Source organism: Xyrauchen texanus, chromosome 18, assembly GCF_025860055.1.
Source record: "Xyrauchen texanus isolate HMW12.3.18 chromosome 18, RBS_HiC_50CHRs, whole genome shotgun sequence".
NCBI lineage: Eukaryota > Metazoa > Chordata > Actinopteri > Cypriniformes > Catostomidae > Xyrauchen > Xyrauchen texanus.
This window is the reverse complement of record NC_068293.1, coordinates 6,472,135-6,494,036: the sequence shown is the minus strand read 5'-3', so window position 1 is coordinate 6,494,036 and position 21,902 is coordinate 6,472,135. Positions and strand designations below refer to the sequence as shown.

At 39.4% G+C, this 21,902-nt stretch overlaps 1 protein-coding gene and 1 long non-coding RNA gene across 5 annotated transcripts in view; one reads left to right on the top strand and one right to left on the bottom strand.

The window, feature by feature from the left end:
• prpf40a (PRP40 pre-mRNA processing factor 40 homolog A) overlaps positions 1-21,902 on the bottom strand; it is a 45,161-nt gene that overhangs the window by 14,113 nt on the left and 9,146 nt on the right. For 2 of the 4 annotated variants that reach the window (XM_052148627.1, XM_052148629.1), the window contains 11 exons: positions 18,228-18,311; positions 10,859-10,886; positions 10,751-10,773; positions 10,585-10,629; positions 10,061-10,171; positions 7,858-7,978; positions 7,741-7,765; positions 6,636-6,851; positions 3,194-3,299; positions 1,876-1,940; positions 1,322-1,486 (listed from right to left, as the gene is read on the bottom strand). In XM_052148627.1, coding sequence (XP_052004587.1) covers positions 1,322-1,486; positions 1,876-1,940; positions 3,194-3,299; positions 6,636-6,851; positions 7,741-7,765; positions 7,858-7,978; positions 10,061-10,171; positions 10,585-10,629; positions 10,751-10,773; positions 10,859-10,886; positions 18,228-18,311 — 989 coding nt within the window. Of the gene's footprint in view, positions 1-1,321; positions 1,487-1,875; positions 1,941-3,193; positions 3,300-6,635; positions 6,852-7,740; positions 7,766-7,857; positions 7,979-10,060; positions 10,174-10,584; positions 10,630-10,750; positions 10,774-10,858; positions 10,887-18,227; positions 18,312-21,902 lie in introns of those variants that run through there. The other 2 variants (XM_052148630.1, XM_052148628.1) reach the window with 2 other exon arrangements.
• Positions 14,583-16,938, top strand: LOC127659020 (uncharacterized). The gene is made up of 3 exons (XR_007972484.1): positions 14,583-14,705; positions 16,167-16,396; positions 16,520-16,938. It is a non-coding gene; the product is annotated as an uncharacterized LOC127659020 (long non-coding RNA).

The window sequence follows — 21,902 nt, the reverse complement described above, 5'->3', positions numbered from 1 at the left end:
AGCATTACTGTAAAAGCACTGCTGCATTTCATCAGAAGAGGGCACTTATGTTACGCCACATTACCATCATGTAACCATTAAATAATAAGACAATGCATCACAGAGACCTTGTCTGATAACAGGTGTGATTTACACTAATATCAACACTATTTAATTCAAAACCTTGCTCCATGTCACCATGACAACACTGATGTGATTCTAATAATATAAATAAGTGGGGCTGTGAAATACAAATGCTCTGATTCAATAACAGATTAAAAAAGTAAAGCAAAGGATGAAATTAAGTACTATTCATCTGGTCATGTGACCACGATGAGGGGGGACCACCCATATGTAGCATAAAACAGCTTTTTCTATATGGAGGAAGAAAAAAAATTTTTTTCAGTGAAGGCATGATTGTGAGGCGAATTGTCGACAAATGGACTTGCACATAGAACGTGACGTTTATGAACGCCGTTAGCACATTCATGCCTTTAGAATAGGTGGCGCTAATCGACAAGCAATTTGTATGCTTAGAGCTCCCCTCTTTACTCTAACCTATTATTAGATGATTTAACACTTGCCAACAACAGCACAGCTGTTAATGATTATTAACAATTGCACAGATTAACAATTTTGTGAAGACACCACCACATTTTAGGTACAAAAAGGCATTCTGATACAAAGACAAAAAGTGCACTGCAAGTCACAGCTTTGTTATTAATATTTGGCAAAGATGCCGCAATAAAAGAGGGCTTGGGTAGCTCAGTGAGTAAAGACTCTTAACAGCCACACCTGGAGTCACAAGTTTGAATCCAGTGCGCCAGCAAGGTCTCCTAAGAAATTAAATTGGCCCGGTTGCTAGGGTGGGAAGAGTCATGTGTTAACCTCCTCATGGTCACTATAATGTGTTTCTCGGTCTCGGTGGGGTGCATAGTGAATTATGCGTGGATGCAGCGGAGAATGTGCAAAGGCTTTAAGAAGTGCAATCCCAATCTGAAAGTTTATTTTCATCCAGCAATTTTCAACACATTAGTAATAAATGCTGGAACAGAGCAAGGACAGTTCTTGGAGAGCGCACTCAGTGTACAATCGTGTGCTCACACAACTGTGCCTCGTCACATCCAGTATATTATACGCATGCTCAATATAATCATGCTCATTCACAAAACTGTGTCATTTTTGTGCTCTCTCGCTTGTCGTCTGCTTGCAGTAGCATTATAAGTGCAGAACTGGCCTGCTCGGGCAGTCCTTATTGTCGAGCACTGAGAGGTGAAAATTTTGAGCATGCTCAGTTTGACTCTGCACGTGAGCAATGTGGAAAACTGCAGCGTTGACTCACTTGTATCTGGTGGTTGAAGTCATCTTCTCATGGTTCTCCAGGAAGCGCTGGAACGTCTCTTTAGATTCCTTGTACTTGATTCTGGCTTCTTCCTTCTCCTCTTTCTCTGTCTGGACTTTATAAGCATTGAACGCCTGTTTCTTTTCACTCAGCTTGGGCAGGGCGCTGCATGCGCACACACACACAGACACACAATAAGATTTAGAATGGACAGCAGTGGTGAACATCAGCAGGGACACATTTATCTGTGCACAGGCTGTAACTGCTATTAAATAATAATATAGTGCCGTGTTCAAATAAACAAACTTGTTTTATATCATTGTGGGGACTCTTCATAGACTTCCATGCATTTTATACAGATCTAACGATAATTTCTATCCCCTAACCCTCACAGAAACCTTTTTGCATAAAAAAAAAAAAAAAAAGGTAAGTATGTTTAATAAGCCTTTTCCATTGTGGGGACCGCTGGCTGGGCCCCATAAGGTAGGCGATCTCAAGTTTTACTATGCTTGTAGGGACATTTGGTCCCCACAATGTAGTATTAACATGTATACCTGTATCGAGGGTCGTTAATGATCAGCTTCATCGCCTGCTCCCAAGATGCATTGGAAGAAACACCCTTCAGTCACATGGAGGAAAATGAGGAAGGTTATTTATCAATCAGAGTACAAGAGATTCCCCTGAACACACTGACTTAAAAAAATACAACTTCAGAAATATGTCCTAATTGGTAAAGCACTGTTTGGATCCTTAACTTTTAATATTACATCAAAAATGCTCCTAGACTAGCAAAAAAGGACATTTATTGACTAAATATTATATGACTGACATATGAATTCATTATACGAGTTGTGCTATGTGCTAGTTAGCATAATAAACCTCGCTGATAAAAATAATGTACTATAACATCAAAGAATCATGAAGATACTCTAATTAACTTCACCCAAATATTAACAAACATGGCAGTTACTTAGAAAACCTTGTCGAATTTGACAATCATGAGTCACTGCATATGAAAACCATTCCACCAGCACGGTTTTGGTCGAGGCTCGCTCTCGTCCCTATGGAGTGTGTGCGCGAGCACAAGCAAAAGGTGTCATTAATAACAAGGGTTACTGAATATTATATACTGCACCTTTAAGCTTCATGTCAAACCATTTTTATTGACCTCTTGGACTATTCAATTCACAAAAGACTGGGGTGAACGAAGCATTTGTGAATCCAGAGAAATGTTTTCGTTAAGGACCATTTTAGACACAAATTACTGAGAATTTACAAATCTATGAAAATTCCAAGAATGAAGACCTTCCTGTACATTATTAACACTTTTAATGAATTTCTGCTAAAAAGGTTTCCTGTCTTTGCCAGGAAGTGAAAAAAAAAGCTTCCAGCTTATTTCTAACACGCATCATATCGTAATTATGACTTACAAACTTTGAAAGTATGAACTTCAAAGTATCACAACTTTTAATAATTCTATTCATTAGCAAATCTATATAATCAAGACATTTTAATGAGGATATTTTCCATCAAGTTGAATATATAGCAGAGGTTTTAATTTGAGTGAATAGATAATTAGATTGATTTCTCAAGAGATTGTTGAATGGCTCAATGCGGTCTCCATTGAAACGTGCAGATAAGTGCGAGTGTGTTTCTGTGAAAAGCTGTTTCTGTCAGGGGTCTGTGAAGCGTAAGATTTCACTGTCTTCTGTTTCACTCACTCCAGTCTAATCACACACATGGCAATTAAACAGCGGCCGCACTCACAGGAGCACTTTGTGTGCCAAATTAAAACACACTAAATTTAGAAAGGCCCAGACGGAATATCAACACCTCCCTCGGTCACTGGGGAGAGGAGAGAGAGAGATTTACCTTTTCTTTCAGCAGTTCTTTAAATGCCTGCTTCGCCTCCTCTTTTGTGTTCCATTTGTAAACTTTCTTCACAAGCTCTGGTCTCTCCTCCTTAGATACATCATTACTGCCAAAACAGAAAATAAATGATGAAACAACTTCTGTATATCAATACATCACTTGATAGAAATTCATGAGAGTTTCATCTTGAAAACAACATTTGCAATGATTTTAACTATCGTAATGTGACGGAGTAAAAAAAGAATATTCAGCTGGAAATAATGTAGAATTGATTTCTTCCATCAGGATGTGATTGGCTGGAAACATGTTAGGCTGTAATACTTTTGGTTAGCATTTTCCCCCACCGAAAAAAAAAAAAAAAAAGTAAATCAGTACTTTTTGTTAGCGGCCAAGTCCCAATTGTTTACATTTGTGTTATTATCATTCTTATGGCTGGGAGTCTAAGGCAGATTATAGAACCATACACAGGAAAATTCTAAAATTTGGCACACTGACAGGGGTAGGTATGAATAGCACCCAACAATTTGGGGTCTCTAGGACTCTATAGCACCACAAGTTCAAAAGTGGACTTTTTCACAGTGAATAACTTTTGAACAGTGGTGTAACTACAACGAGGGCAGAGTGGGCAGCTGCCCTAGGGCCCAGGGTGAGAGGGGGCCTGTGAGGGCCAGCCAAAAGCGAATGATGAAAACAGCTTTGGGCCTGACGGGAAGTGAAAAACACCAAGGGGGAGCCACCACCCTTAAGGCAAAAAGAGGCCATACAGGTGCTTTGCACTGGGCCTGTAAGATCCAAGTTACACCACTACTTTTGAACCATTGAAAGTTTGGCCAACACACATAAATCATACACTGATGAACCAAAACATTATAACCATGAAGTGAATAACATCGATCATCTCTTAAAGCCACATGTCATGGTCTGGGTAGATTAGATGGTAAGCGAACAATTAGTTCTCATAGTCAGCATGTTGAATGCAGGAGAAATGGGCAGGAGTAAAGACCTGAGCGACTTCGACAAGGGTCAAATTGTTATGGCCACATGACTGGATCAGAGCATTTCTGAAACGGCAAGGCTTGTGGGGTGCTCCTGGTCAGCAGTGGTGAGTACCTACTGACCGTTGGTCCGAGGAGGGACAAACCACAAACGTGTGTTTGGTGCCCAAGGCTCATCTATGTGCAAGGGCAATGAAGGCTATCCTGTCTGGTCCGAACCGACAGAAGGTCTGCTTTTGAACAAGTCACAGAAAATGTTAACGATGCTTACTGCAGGAATGTGTCACAACAAGCAGTACATTGCACCCTGCTCCTTATGGGGCCTAACCCTATTCGCAGAAATCTCAGCGTGCCCATGATGAACCGCCAAAAGCGCCTACAATGGGCACACAAGCGTCAGAATTGGATCTTGGAGCAGTGGAAGAAGGTTGCCTGGTCTGATGAGTCCCATTTTCTTGTACATCTCGTGGATGGCCGTGTACATGTGAACTGTTTACCTGGGGAAGAGATGGCACCAGGATGCACTGTGGGAATACGACAAGCCAGTGGAGGGAGTGTGATGCTCTGGGCATTCTTCAACTGGGAAACACTGGGTCCAGCCATTCATGTGGATGTCAATTTGACACGTGCCACCTACCTAAACATTGCTGCAGATCAGATGCACCCCTTCATGGCAATGGTGTTCCCTGGTGGCAGTGGCCCATTTCAGCAGGATAATGTGCCCTGACACTGCACACCTTGTTCAGGAATGGTTTGAGGAACATGATGAAGAGTTCAAGGTGTTGCCCTGGCCTCCAAATTCTGCAGAACTCAATCCAATTGATCATCTGTGGAATGTGTTGGACCAACAGTGGCTCCACCTCGCAACTTACATGACTTGAAAGATCTGCTGCTAATGTTTTGGTGCCAAATATCACAGGACATCTTCAGGGGTCTTGTAGAGTCCATGTATTGGTGGATCGGTGCTGTTTTGATGGCACATGGAGGACCAACAGCATATTAGGCAGGTGGTCAATGTTTTTGCTCAGTGTATATATATCTTATTTGACTGCTCGCATAGACTAACAGTTTCCTTATAACACATCATCGAATTCAGTGAAGAGGACACCAAACAGGAAGTGAGACCAACGCTTTGTCCTATTGAAACGAAACTTGGTATGCTTCATAAGCACCATGATCTGAGGATACATGCCAAGGTGTCACAGTGCCACCTATGGGTCAAGACATATAGAAAATGGCTACGTTTGTCACATCATTTCGAGCTTGTCCGACAGCTTTCAGTAAATCTTTCACAAATTTTGGTCAGATAATCTTGAGACCAAACTGGCAAAAAGTTATCAAAAGATTTAGCATATTTCAAACCTTTATCCTGTTGACCATGAAGATGTCCATCAAAAGTGAAACTTTATCTTAGCAATGCTTTGGTCAATTCTCACTACATTTGGCTCAAATCATGCCAGACAAATTTAATGTATGCTGTATTTTCACTCAAGCTTGCAACAGCATTATCTTAGCAATACTTTTGTGTGCTGCCTCACATATTTGTATGCCTGTTTCGCTATAGGAGACCAGTGTGTTTGGTGTGGCTCTGAGTGTCGTAGCACTGACTTGTAATCAGATCATTTATTAGAGCATGGGTTAGAATCAAGTCTTGAACAAGATCACAAATGCTTATGTTGCTCTTGACTTTGCATCTTGCTGAGCACAATAAAGGCTGATCTCATGGTCTACATGGTCAACAAAAGAATACTCTAAATCAGTGGTTCTCAATTTTGGTCCTGAGGACCACAACAGAGTTCAGTTCATGGATCTCTCTGCTAACAAGCTGATGATTTGAATCAGGTGTGTTAATAAGGGCAACATACAAAATGTGAAGTGCTGTTGATCCCCAGGAATTTTATTAATCTCTTTTGGACATTCTGCATTTTTTTAGCTATGTCAGTTGAGTGTCATAATGTGTAAAGCAGCGTGCTAACACTGCACACTCCACAGTCGGGTGTTCGAGTCCCACCTAGACTGGAGTGAAAGTTTAGAAGACCTTAGTGTCTTCAGATTGTTCTTACTGAAACATATCCCTTGCTTTATATTTGCTTGGCCCTGATAATTGCGGCTTGCAGCTATATTTTACCTTAGAATAAATGCAAAATAAGACCAGAAACATGAATCTTTGTGTCACTAGATACTACACACAAAATAAAAAAAATAACAATGGTTTCCAAACACTCTTGTCCTGCCCCAATTTGACCCAACGTTGCGGTGTCAGGCTGCCCAAATAAATGTTTTAATAACACCAAAGCGCCACCATGTTTACACTTTTCAGGAAAACTTGAAACCTAGTTTGAAATCTAGCTCGCACAGACACACATGGGACATTTGGGCAAGTTAGAGTGTGTTGATTGTAGGTTATGCTGTTTTTGTGTACATACTGTTCTGTGCGTGTTCATTACCTGGGTTGTGTCTCAACTCTGGGCGTTTCCTCAGTGGAGTTCACAGTCACATCACTGCTGACCTCAGCAACCTGAGCGGGCACGTGAGATGGCTGCTCCTCTGTGGTGACTGTCACCATGGTAGCCTCTGTCTCAGCAACTGCAGCCATGGCAACAGAAGCCTCGCTCTGAGCCATAAGGACAGGAGTGGTGCCCGGAGCCACGACATCAGCCGTCCTTGAACATGAACACAAAGATCATGGGTTAGACATTTTAAAAAAGGTGTATGTAATGTTTCATGTACAAGAAACTCAAATGTTTTGCATTTCAAATAACTAACACACAAGACTATGACAATCTTTACAAAGACTTTTTCTGCAACTAACTTGCCATTAATTGTCATTAATTAAAGGTGCATTCAGTAACTTTTGGTTTGTGTCATATTCACTTTCTCCTGAAGCCATTACTTCATTTGAAAACAAAGAAGTTGCAATGTTTCTCTGAACCTGTGTTGCTATTAATATTTGCAAAAAAGAACCTGAGATTTTTTTTGTTTTTACATAAGATCAAAGAGTCATCGGTTCAGTCTGAAGTGCATGTATATGTATTATTATATATTTAATGGACTGTATTTTGATTATTGTGCACCCCTACAAATATTGCGAAATCGTTCAATTGATGAGCTTGAGTAAACTTACAGGCCAAAAAAAAAGTGCATTGAAATCACAATATTCACGATTTTCGTTAATTTTATAAATCACCAGCAAAATTATAGATTTTCAAATATTTAATTTTGGAATAAATTGAATATCATGAATCTCCGATATATCGCCCAGCAATAGACTCACCAGTTGTTTGCAATGGATTTGCCAAAACACTATTTTAATAAGGTAATCTGAATGTATTTAATAATACTGATTTAAATAAAACTCAAAGTTAATGCATGTTATTTCTTTTAAACAGTTTTATGTGCACAAATCGTGTTAAAGAGAGCTGAGAGGATTTCAAAAGAATTTTGGGACTTGCTTTTTACAGAAAGAAATTCTCATTCTTTGACCTGTTGTCATGAAAATAAACACTATAATAATATCTCATTTATTCAAATCTTAATAAATGTGACACTCACCCATTTTCCTCTGCCTTTATCATTGCTGAAGAAAAACAAAAAAAGGAAGTTAATAACCATTGGTGAGATTTATGTTGGTGAATGTTCTCTTCTTGTATAACGCATGTATGCACTGACCCTCCAGATCCTCCAGTTCTTTGGGTTTAGTCCAGCGAGACTCTTTGCTCTGTGAGTTGTAGTAATAGGGTTTCCCGGTGTCTGACTTATACTCCTTCCAAGGGCACTTGGACAACATTTGCTGCAAAAAAAAAAGACATCAACTTTGTTTCAAACTGCATGAGTGAAAACTCTGTATCAAACTCGAATCAGAGATATAATTAGACAGACCGATAGTGCATATTGCGATACGATAACTAAAGTGGTGGTAAAGGTAGATAAATGATAAATCGGCAGAGGGTTTTTTAAATCGAGATTGTTAAAAAAAAATCTTAATGTTCCCTTAGTACAGTGGCTCTTTCCCTTTTGGTAAGTTCAACTCCCTTTTAAGAATGACAATATTAAAAAAATAAAAAATAAAAAGATCTCACCAAGAGATAATAAACGAGGTGCGAATAGCCCTCTCATTCACCGTAACAGCTTTCCGAAGGAGTTCTCTGAAGGATCTCTTGTAGTTTTCATTGGAAAAACTCCAGTGGCTTTGTTTGTTATGATGATTAATGTTTAGTTTTTAAGTGCCTAAGCATCTTGGACGGTTAAAGGCTCTCGGTTGCTGATATGTCGCCACAAATCACACACTATGGTCATGGATCTCCATAGACTGAGTGAAGCCATATTCAAGTACTTTGTCATGTTTCCTGCTTTGGGCTTTCTTTCGGACACTTTTTAATATCAGCAACAATTAGAAATCACTCCATGACTAAGATGACTACAAATATATGAATTACTAGACCCAGGTCAGGTCTTGCAATAAGCAGTAATTCGTTTAAATCAAGTCGCCATTAGGTGGTGCCACGATGCAAGTATTTTTTACACTCGTTCAAAATAAACGTTTTTCCGTGACCCCCAAGTTAAGAACCACTGCCTTAGTATGCCAGGAACAGACAGAGGCTACAAAAGTTCAAAATGAATAAAATCCCTCGTGAAGTGCATTATTCTACCACAAATCCCAATAATAACCAGAAGGAAAAAAAATGGTGCATAACGTAGGACTTTTAACAATAAACAAGCCTGAAATACACAGTCTTATTATGCAAACCCTTATTTTGAAATGATAGAAACTTGGCCCCACACAATGCTGAATATGAACTATTAAGCAAATTAAGCTTTTAATAGCCTTTATAGTCACCAAAATAAAGCAAATGCTTTATAGGTGGCTGTGGCTCAGGCGGTTGAGCGGGTCGGCAACTAATCACAGGGTTGGCGGTTCGAATCCCGGTCCACATGACTCCACATGCCGAAGTGTCCTTGGGCAAGACACTGAACACCAAGTTGCTCCCAATGGCAGGCTAGCGCCTTGCATGGCATCTCTGCCGTCATTGGTGTGCGAGTGTGAATGAGTCGCAGTGTAAAGCACTTTTGAACCGCTAAGGTTAAAAAAGGCCATTTACTATGTACTATATAATTTTTTTTCTTTGGAAGCACTCGTTTCAAATTAGAACACTTGATTATCTAATTAAACAATACAAATATCCACTGAAGTGAGGATAATCGATTAAATCACAGCACAAATCATTGATGAAAGATTTAGATATAGCAAATCTGCATGAAGTCACAGTGATTGTATTTATTTCACTTCTAGAGGTCACTATTATACCATAGAACCAAACCACTCTAATTGTAGGGTCTTCCAATTCCGGCCAAAGAAAAAAAAAAAATTTTTTTTGACCTAAAAGCAAATATTGGTAAAACTGATATGTCAGTCTACCTCTACATTAGTTATAATTGTACTGTAAACTGAAATAAACTGTCATGCAAAATTTATGCAAATGTTTACGTAACCGTCAAGCTACCTTCACATGACACAAGACAACCCACCTGCATCATCTAAATCTTAAATGTCTTATGTTGCTCATTCGATTCTTTTATAATAACTCAAACTAAACTAAAATAAAGTTGAAAGTTGAAACGGAAATATGTTCATGGGAATTACTGAAAGTATCACTAAACTGAAAATTAAAGAAAAATAGATTCAGGAAAGAAAAACTACAATAAACCTGGTCATGTATGCTGTTTTTTTAAATGTATCTATGATCTACAGGTGTTAGTTGTATAGCATTAGACTTTTAAAAGCAGGTGTGTGTGTGTGTGTGTGTGTGTGTGTGTTAAAAGCAGGTGTGTGTGTGTGTGTGTGTGTGTTATGGATGTGTTGACCTGGCTTTACCTCAGCTGGAGATTTGAGCTCATCGGGTTTCTCCCAGGTGGATTGTTTGGTCTCTGTGTTGTAGTAGTACGTTTTTCCATCCAGTGATTTGTGCTCGGTCCACATTGACTTCTGCAGAACACATTAACAACACTTCACTCATCACATCATTACTAGTCATGCTGCTTTCATCAGGCACATCCTGCATTATATGCGGTTGCATATAACCCGTAAATAAAAACAAGACACCAGTGAATTATTTTCATTCTTCAATCCAGCAACGGTCCCCTACAACGTAATGTACAATTTGACAGCTCACATTTCCAAGGTTTGAATTTCTAACTGATAAAGACATGGTTTACACTATTTTACTGCATTTACTGCATGATTGCAGGTGATATGGGTAAATATTAATACAATGGCCCCCAAAAAAGTATCTAAACATAAAATGTCAGTTTCTAATCGTTTTCCTTGCATGTGCCCATTATCCATGTTGTGATTATTTCCATGTGTGGGCAACAAACAAAATTCAAGTTGATTCTCGCCTTTTTTGTCTGTTCATCAGTTGACAACTCAGTCGATGTGGTGCTCTGGGAGGGACAAGAGAATGTACTGACATACATGTAATCATTAAATACAGCTTAATGAGACAAGAGCCTCATTGAAATAAGCTGTGCAATAATATTAATGTGTGTGGTTATATGTGCTTACTGCAGATCCAGGAGCAGCTGGTGCTGAAATGAAACAAATACACTGATTATATTTAGAAAGAATAATCCACAACATGAATGAGTCAATATCATTCATCTTTCAACTCACCAGCAGATTCTATTGGACCCACGCCAGGCTGAGACGGACAAAGACAAGAGAGTTTCATTACAAAACAATGCAACTTAGACATGCTGATTTACATTTGACATCAATTTTCTCCCCAATTTGGAATTCACAATGCGCTCTAAGTCCTCGTGGTGGCGTAGTGATTCGCCTCAATCCAGATGGCGGAGGATTAAATTAGTCCATATGTACATCTAAAGATATCAGTGTTAACTTCATTAGCAGATGATATGAAAGCCCCCTTTCCCCAAGTACCGGAAGAGGAAATGACATTGTGACAGATGGGGCAGTTTGATTGACAGCTCTGGTAGTGTCAGCTGCTTTCTGCATCTGATCAGACGTTTCATCTGCAGCTCAAAGCCGATGCTAATTATTACAGATGCTATCAATATTTAATACGGTTAACTAACGGCAGGCTGTTTGATGCTCAAAACAGCAGATTAAATGAAAGCAGATTTTATTCATCACCGACCGTGGAGGTGTCTTCCACAGCACACATTTGGTTTGTTTTCTCTATATTGAACATAAACAGCCATATGTGTTCTTCCATTCACATTCAACTGAGATGCAATGTGACTCTTTGAAAAGCAAATGAGTTCAGCCACATTAACTGAAGCCTACAAGTGTTCTATTGATCAGATGTGATCGTAAGCTCCCACATAGACTTTTGCTATAAACGGTATTCAAATCAAACCAGACATTAAAGGAACAGTTCACCCCAAACAAATCTCATAATTTACTCACCCTCATGCCATCTAAGATGTATATGCCTTTCTTCAGCAGAACACAGATTTTTAGAAGAATATTTCAGCTCTGTTGGTCCTCACAATGCAAGTGAATGGAGACCAGGAATTTAAAGCTCCAAAAAGCACATAAAGGCAGCATTTAAGTAATCCATATGATTACAGTGTTTAAAATCCATATCTTAAGAAGTGATAAGTGTGGGTGAGAAACAGATCAATATTTAAATTCTTCTTCACTATAAATTCTCCTTCCTGCCCAGTAAGTTGCAGTATGCATAAAGAATGTGAAAGTGGAGACTGATGGTAAAGAAGGACTTAAATATTGGTCTGTTTCTCAACCACACTCATCATATTGCTTCAGAAGACATGGATTAAACTACTGGAGTCATAATGGAACAATTGTACGCTGCCTGTATATGCTTTTGGTGCTTCAAAGTTTTGGTCACCATTCACTTGCATTGTATGGAGCAACAGAGCTGAAATATTCTTCTAAAAGTCTGTGTGTTCAGCAGAAGTCAGTCAGTCATACACATCTGGGATGGCATGAGGGGGAGTAAATGAGAGAAATTTCCTTTTAGGGTGCACCATTCATTAAAGTGGCCATATTATACACTTTAAACATTAAATATTTTCCTGTGAAAACCACTTATAACGTTGATCAAGGGTTTCTTGCATCAATATCAATCGGAATTTGCTACTGTCCCCTTACAACATTAATATGCAAATGATCTCTGTTAAGACTGCAGTTATGATAAGCGTAGTTCACATCATGTTTCATCAGGGCAAATCTAGTGCATTACTGATATGTCTGACAACATTTACCTCATAACTGATGATTTCTGAACGAGTCATTTATTTCAACTCAGAAAGTGGTTTGTACACAGTTAATAGTGATAAACAATCAATTATAAGCAATACATCAATAAGTAAATAAATGTAAAAAAAATATACAAAAATGCACCAATAAAATCAAAGTTCCAATAATAATAAAAGTTTATCAAATGCTTGCAAGACAGGTGTGTAAAACATGGTGAACGATCTAGGCTGATAATCGTTACATACATACAGAACAAATACTCGGATTACATTGCGTAGTTTATCCGCCGTAAAACGGTTATTTGGAGACTTCTTTGTTGAAAATCAAACATAAGCGCAGCAATTTAGTTTTTGAGTCTAGGGATTAGGGCTGGGATAAACGATTATTTTTTAAACTATTAATCTAGCGATTTATTTTTTCGATGCATCGATTAATCTAACGATTAATTTTTTTCAGTCCGATTCGATTTCGATTAATCGACTTGTGACAACACCGGGAATACCGGTTTCATAGGGGGTGGGGGCGTATAAAATGTAAAAAAAAAAAAAACATTTGCCGGGAGTTTGATTGACTGGCGATCTGATCAATCAATCATAATACGCCATTTTTGTCCGACAAAGTAGTCAGGAGAGAGTAGATTAACGTCGGTGGATTTGAATTTGAATAATGGATTGTAGGCTACTGTACTGACATCTTTCCGCGGTTAAAACAACAGTCCTTCTGATGTAGGCTACATTCATGTTTAGCCTATTTGATGCTATAAATTAACCAAGGAAAAGATAATCGGTTCACGAGCAGCTTTAACTGAGGCAATCTGTCACGACACATTAAAGAGCCACAAAATAGTAGGCCTATTTATGGTTTAATTTTCTTTGAATGTCCAAATTTGAAAGTTGAGACTTTATTAAATGTTACCTGCTTGGTCCTGTCTGTCAGCGCGTTGTCAGTGTCCTCTATGTATTTTTCACGACATTCATCGCTATAAGCGCATTATTAATAGCTATAAGCGAAAACTTTAGGTGTCGACAACTTATTATAGCCTACTCCAACATCGAGTGCAAAGTGGGGAGTTGAAAAAAAAAATTACGGTGCTCTGTCATCTGCAGCTGCAACCGGGTGGCGCCTCTTCAGATGCTGGTGCATTGCCGTGGTGCTAGAATGGAAGGCCATCTCCATTTTGCAAAGACGACATATCACGGAATTGTTTCCTTTTAAATTAAAGAATTCCCATACTTTAGAGGAACGAGTGCATGCCGCCTTGCACTTCTGATAGTCTGAGGAGCCACCACTGATCTATATATATATACCTGGATAGTTCATGACGTCACAACAGTGAAGCTACTGCGCCGCCATCTTGGTATTCCCTAATGTTCTGTATTCCTATGGGTCTCAATGGGAAATCGTCTGTTTTGGTGAGTAATTTTTACCTATCCAGTCACATTAAAAACAATGTTTTATGTCTGCATACACTGCATCACAATGCAATCTTCCTAAATATGTAATTCATTATTTATTTTGACTTTAATTTTTCCCCCTGCTTATTCTAAATGTGAGCGTGTTATGTTACTCTTTATTGCAGCAGCATTACGTTCAGCGGCGCACGTTACTTCAATAGAAACAAGTTTAAGAAACTGAGGTAAGATATCAGTAGACATTTTCAAACATATTTTTAGCAGGCTTTAAAGTGTTTATTCTGAATACATAATTATGTTTTGTAGCTTTTGTTTACGTTGAACGTGCATTGTGGTTATTTTCTTAGGATAAATGAATATTAGCTATGCAGCTAACGTTAACTTAGGAAAATAACCACAATGAATAACAGTATAACTCACCAAGTTAGCTTTTTTGGTCAAGTTGAATATCTAATTGCAGATCAACATCGGTTACATATGATAAATATAATGTGGGCTTTCATTAATTCTCTGTGTGTGATTTGTACTTTTTGCAGTGCAGGCCTGAATACGGTCCAGCTCACGGGCATCATTTATAAAGTGATCAATTGGAATAGACGAGGAGCAGGGCTGGACTGGTAATCTGGCCTACCGGACATTTTTCCGGTGGACCGACGCACTTAGGGGCCGATCAGTGTGGACTGGCCATCGGGAGAACCGAGCGGGCCGCAGTGTCGGCCGCGATAAGCTAAAAGAGCCGCCACGTTAGCGAATACTCTCCCCCAACAACTTTTGGGCCAGTTATGTAAAATCCCGGGCCGATTTCTCTTTCCAGTCCAGCCCTGACAAGGAGCACATGGATATTGTTGAAGTTAAACAAGGTAAGTTTGCCGTTTGGATTTCAATAAACATCCCACTGAATGTTAGATAAAACTGGAATTGGTTTGCAACAGGAGGAAAAGCTGTATGAGGAGACAGTTGTCAGCCTGGCTTCACTGAAGAGCTGTTTTAACAGAGTAAAAAATATTTTTATTTGCAATGAAGATACTTTTGCAACATGCAGTATAAGTCTCATAAAATTACTGTGTTTCAGATAGTATAACATATATAACATTTAATATTAATAGAAAAGTTGACCCAAATATGTAAATTCTGTCATCATATACTCAACTTCATGTCCTTCCAAATCCATGTGACTTTCTTTTGCAGAACCCCCAAAAATGTATTTTGTATTCCATATAAGGAAAGTAAATTGTGAGCAAAATAGCTTGTTTTGGTCACCAATGGCATTCATTATATGGACAAAATTTTTTTTTAAATGTCATCTTTTGTGTTTCACAGAAAAAGTCATACAGGTTTGGAAGGACATGAGGTTGAGTAAATAGCTGTGCGTAAGGTCTTAAGTTGGGGTATAAAGTTCAAGGCTTCGTAACTACTAGTTAGTTTGCAACTAAGTCTGTGTTTAATTTGGTTGCTCCACCTGTTCTTAAGGCAAGTCTTAACTAGTAAGTCGTAAACTCTCCATAAAGTGATGAGTAGTCGCATACTATGACGTTTACCTGCATTGATCTATTAAGCAGCGTTCATATTTGTACACAGAAGTATTAAAAATCCATGAACTTCAATTTGATTTTGTTACGGTTGATGTACAAACCTTCACTGCGGACGTCACAAGAGCAGCTCTCTTGAGAAACATATTTTGATAATTAAGATATTATTTTAATTATTTAACATTTTATACTTTTATATTTGACTGTCATTCATATGATTTTGAAGCCTGAAAAGGAAATCATACCCTTATTTTATTGTATGACTCAAGCTTGTAAAAATCTGTATAAATGAATTAGTGAGTTTGTATGGTAATTATTCATCATATTTATGAAACACCTAAAACAGTCAATTAATTGTCAAAATCACAATTATTTGATTGATGCCTATTATGCAAAACATGAGCTTATTGATGTCATAAAATATCAGTCTGCTTTTTTTATTCCATCAGTTACACCTGCTCGGAGTCTTCCCTAAATATTTAGTTTATACGTAGGGTTACATTGTACTGAAGTTTAATATTTAGTAGTGCGTAAATTGTGACTTCGTGCTCATTTACGCCACAACTAGGCTAAGTTTAAACTTTTGTATAGCTGGTGCAACCGGCCCCTGATCGTTATATCAAACTTTTAATTTTTCTTCTATTTTGCAGTACAAGCTTGCCCAGAGTTTTCTTGAGCCGTTTGGAGTGTGACGCAGCACATGTTTCCTTGGCAATGAAGTGGAGGCTGATGTTTGTGCAGCTTTCTGCAATGCACTTTGAGTATGAAGATGTGATTGTTGTATGGTTCTAGGTTGAACACATTTGCCTCAAGTTCCTTGAATGCAGAACCACCATGGAGATCCAGAACCTTTGTGGGGACAGAGATGGGCCTTGTGAGTGTGTGCTGTTGAAGAAATCTCTCAGCTGTCTTGCAGACTTTCAGGACGCTGTCTGACGGTCTTATAAATCCACCTCAGGACTTCATGTCGATCAGTGTGTTCATCTTGGGAAGAGCTCTCGACACTGAGTGCTGATAAACAGGTAGTGCACAGAATCATCTTCATAGTTGTTTTAACTGTATGCTATGTACCCCACCACAGCCTCTTTGAACATGGACGCTGGGAAGAAATACAGTGATGTTTTTCTCTGTGTCTTCTGTTTCAGGCTGAACGTCACTGCCTGAAATGCATATCAGAAGATGTTGCCTCCAGTGTCACTGTGATATCCGGTGGAGAACTGTTGCCACTAGCTCTGATGGCATGTCTTGCTACCATTCTTTTGAAAGCTGAATAATGTGGGATTGTTGTTAAATCCATTAGCAGATTTGTTCCCACATATCTGCAAATTTTTATTGTATTGTTCAGTTTAAGTCCATTTTTGTATGTACTTGGAAGTTTTGTTATTGAACAAATAAATATGTATGATTTCCTTGAGTGTGCATATGTCAATAAACTTATTTCTAATTATGATTTAAAAGATCAGGGGATTGTTGAAATAATTAAATGCTCACAAGCTGGTATGTACATATTCCAGAAATGAATGCAAATGGATAATTCCATTAAGTAAAAGTAAATTAATTTATGTGTGTGTGTGTATATATATGCACACACACACACACACTGTATATTAACTTGTGTGTGTGTATATACTATACTACATATTTATATTTGGTTTATATTTATTCTGAAGAGGTACTGTCTAGTTACAATATAACACAAAGCTAGTCGTTTTTATTAACAACTTTAAAATGTGTTGATGTGCATGCACCCCCCCCCCCCCCAAAATTAGTTCACATTTACTATATAATCTAGTCAAAAATGATTAATAATGTTGGCAAATTATGCAGATGTATAATTTGTCAACATTATGAACAAGGAGCATCAACAGATTTAAACTATGAAGGCAGAGAAACATTGCATCCTGTAACAATCTGCAGATGGATAACTTTGCTTTAAAAGGGGTATTAATACACTTTGGTGTTGTATTTTTACTGTTGATTATTAAAGATTATGATCGTTATGCCCACTCTACATGGGGATAACGACTAATGTGTGTTTAATATGTACATAGTCATAAATTACAACCTGTGGGCTCTTTAGCCTCATCCTTAAGTGAGTGTTGTTTCGCGGTTAAACGCTGCACATGCCGCGATGCCCTCTGTCGGTAGGGAATAGTAAGATGGCCGCCAGAGCACTTCCGGTAGCTTCACCTACTGCTGGCAGTTTAGAATTCTATGAGCAATCCAGTTATATATATAGATCAGTGGGAGCCACTCGTGTTACTACTATTCGCCGGCGCCGCCATCTTTGTTTTGGGTCCGACGACTCGACGCGCATATTTTGCGTCGACTTTGTCCCAGCCCTACTAGGGATGTGAATTAAATTTAGCAATTCCAGTTTTGATTTCTCTTAAAGATTTGATTCCTAAATGTTTTCATTAATGATTTGTACTTTCAAGAAAGACATTTTTGGAAATAAATGCCGTTTTTATTGCATTTAATGCCCTCTGTAGACTGTTACATTTGATGAGATAATTTCAGGTTTAACAGTGCAGATATAACAAATAAGAAATTAATTTAAAATAATTCTTGCAAAAGGCATTTGCACAGACTATATAATGACTTTTCAAAGATTTTTGCATAGTTAAGAAGGGAAAGTGTTTTGCACACTGAAATTCAAGTAGATCAAGACAACCTTTCTTGCTACTACTGCTCGTGACACAAGTGCTATAAGAAAATGGTTTTGATTCTAAATTGGTACATTTTCCCACTGTGCAGCGTGTTCAGTCTGCTTATTCCGACACAGCTGACAGTGTGAGGGTTTATATTTAACCACCACCGCAGGAACAGCGAGTCATATACAGGCTGGTTTACCGGTCCTGTAGGTTGAATGGATGCAGCGGGCATACGGGGGGGCATCATCATCCCTGGCATCATTGGTGGTATCATGGCTGGCATCTAAACAAATGAGATTCATGAAAGATTCATGCTAATTTCCCTCCTGCACTGCACAGGGGGAGGGCTGTGATATTTATACACACTGAGAGCTGAGAGAGGGCTGTGAAAGCACAGTATGTGTGCTCAGTAGTGTACAGTCCCTAATTATTACTGTCTGATCCTGACAGTCAAACACCTACTCACCTCATCACACACACACACACACACACACACACACACACACACACACAAAGCAGCATCAGGACCAATAATACAGCACTATTGCAATCATACCAATGCTCTTATGTGTTTATATTAATGTTCATATATCCCCTGAAGAAATGTCCAGGTCAAATGTTTCCCCAAGATCAAAAGAAAGAACTCAGCACCAGAAACATGTGATTTTCATTATACACAATTTAACCTCAATTAAAAAAAATTGTATTTGGTTTGCCATGAAACCACACATTCAAGTCAATTTCCCCACAATATCCCCAACAAAAAGAAAAAAAAGTGGAATTGTTTGTGTATGTTGACATCAGCGCGAGGATGTGTAATCAAGCTTCAAATCAACTAGGGATGTGCAAGAACGGTCGACTAGTCGCTCAACAACTGATGTCGACTAGTAATTTCTAAACAATAGAAAACGTTGACTTGGTTGTTAATATTGGAATTATTGTAGTTAAAATATTTTCTAATCACAAATAGAAATGTCGCGTGATATGAGCTCATCTGTGCTCTGCAACTGCTTTCGGGTCCTTGAATAACGTATAACGTGCAAGTAAGGGAAGCCGGTGGACTTGCTGGTGCCCTCCTAGGGTAAGATGGTGGCCTCCCCAGACTGCGTAGTCTGTTATAGGGAGCGGAGGTACTGGGCAAGGAATACTCCTCAAATAATCTTAGTCAACCTACAGCTGGAAGAATATGACAAAGATCACTGCATAGACCCAGACCAGAACCCTCTCCAATTGTGGTCCCTTCCACATCTGTCCCAGCCGAGTGTGTTTTCTGCGTCAGGTGTCAACAGGATCCCTCGTGTCTCCACCTTAAACATGTAGCTTTTGATTCTGAATAAAAATGTTGATGAATTAATGATTAAGCCATTTTATATCTGTGGACTATTTTTTTCTGTTTGCGGGTTGTTGTTTTTTGGGGCAAAACCTTTTTTCTCTCTCATGAATAACATAACAGCCGTCTCGCAGCATATTACAAGCTGGCATTGTTTTGTGCTCAGTTTATACACCCGAACGCTATCACTGAGCAGTGATACACGCCGTTTTAGGGATTCTGTGTTTTATTATTAGTTAAATTGTTTTTACTTTATTTATTACTTTATTTTACTTATGTAATGAATACATAAATAACAAAAGGTGTTGGCAAAACATGTATTTAAGGTGATAAACACTACAGCAAACAAAACAGCACAACTATATTTTACTATCAGACTTTGACTGGGAGCAATGATCCTGTTGTTTAAAACAAAATCCACAAGTATCTATTTTGATGACTTTGACATTTTTGTGAACAAATGTTTTAGTTAAGCTTTTTTATTTTTTTTATATCTGTTTGAAGCGGTGTGCCAAGCGTCTACAGACTATTATTAAGAAACGCGTCATGGGTCTGCGTAGCTCAGCAAGAACTGACGCCAAATACCACTCTTGAAGTCACGAGTTCGAATCCAGGGCATGCTGAGTGACTCCAGCCTGGTCTCCTAAGCAACCAAATTGGCCCAGTTACTAGGGAGGGTAGAGTCACGTGGGGTAACCTCCTCGTGATCGCGATTAGTGGTTCTCACTCTCAATGGGGCGTGTGGTAAATTGTGCGTGGATTGCAGAGAATAGCATGAGCCTCCATGTGCTGCGAGACTCAGCGGTGTCACGCACAGCGGGTCACGTGATAGTCACTCTGACTATCTCAGAGCAGTGGCCTAACAGGCTGTGCTTATGACATGTGGTGCGGATGCATCACGGGTGACCTGAGTTTGAGTCCTGGCTCATGAGGTCCTTTCTCGATCTCATTCCCTCTCCCTTGTCATTTCCTGTCACCTCTCCACTAACTCTGTCATTAAAAAAATTATAAAGGGCCAAAAAAAGAAAAAATGTGTCAGATAGGTATCTCGTGGAAATGACTCCATCCTAATTATTGTGACGAGGCATGTCCAGGACGTAACAATTGATGCCAGCACTGAATCAGCCCAATCAGCCGGGAGAGGGATAAAGAGGAGCCGAGGATGCCAGTTTGAGAGAGAGAGATGCACTTAGCAGTCTTGTGTGTGTGATGTGTTACGCTGGAAAGCAGTATTATGTTGTGTTTGTATTGTTTATTAAAAGTTAACGTTGACTGCTCAGCCGGTTCCCACCTCCTCCTTGCCCATTGTGTGAATCCGTTACATTGGTGCCAAAACCTGGGAAGGAGAGATGCGCTGCTGGAGAGCAAACGCTGTTGGCCGCCAGAGGGCAAAGGAGCACTGCTGTCTGGCTGGAGGCGAGGTCCGGTGCCATCACCCAGCGTCGCGGAGGACAGCTGTACAGCTGGCTGGGGGCCAGTCAACGGCATGTTTGGGTAGCTGCGAGACAGTTTTTTCTCTCTCTCTCTGCATCTCCCGTTCACCCTTTCCCTCTCCCTCCCCTCGTCCTACTCAGATTCCCAGGAGGCGGGGAAGACCGTCCGGCTGAAAGGACAGCCTTTGGGGGTATGTGATGAGGATGAGTGTGTAACCAGGCCATAACAATAGACGTCCGGTGCTGAATCAGCTCAATCAGCTGGGAGAGGGATAGAGGGGGGCCTGGGACGCCTGTTCGAGAGAGAGAGACGCACGCAGCAGTCGTGTGTGTGTTTTGCTGGAAAGCAGATTTATGTTGCATTTTGTTCATTTGTTTATTAAAAGTTTAAGTTGACTGCTCAGCCAGTTCCTGCCTCCTCCTTGCCTATCGTGTGAATCCATTCAATTATACAGGGCTTTATTGACCGACTAGTCCAGGGGTTGGCAACCTATGGTACACATGCCAGCATTGGGATGCAGAGGGGTAATCACTGGCATGCCAGCAACAGCGAGAGAGGAGTAGACTATTTTATTTACATACATCCTTCCTCACGCAGCGTGTTTTCATGAGCTGAATGGGAGGCTAAACAAAAGGTTCAAATGTGACGAGACTGCAGTACCCCAACAGACTCGTGCAGCACATGCAACCATTCGTGCATCACAAGCCGGCAACGCTTTACTTTTGGTTAATAGTACGGTCAGGCTTCGAGGATGACAGCCTACATTACGTGTTTCATTTCTTTCTTTTTGTTTTCAGAACAACACGTGTTGTATTAAGGAAACAGCACTATTAATCCTTGATATTTCCATCCCAGCATACAGGCACACCATCCTTAAACCATAGTCAAACTCCAAAGTACATTAAAAGAGAAAACATAATCTGATAAAAATCCATTTAAATGGTAAATGGGTAAATGGTCTGCACTTATATAGCGCTTTTTTATTAACCTTATAGGTTACCAAAGCGCTTTACACTGTGTCCCAATCACCCATCCACACTCACATACACACATCACACATGCAAGGCGCTAGCCTGCCATTGGGAGCAACTCTGGGTTCAGTGTCTTGCC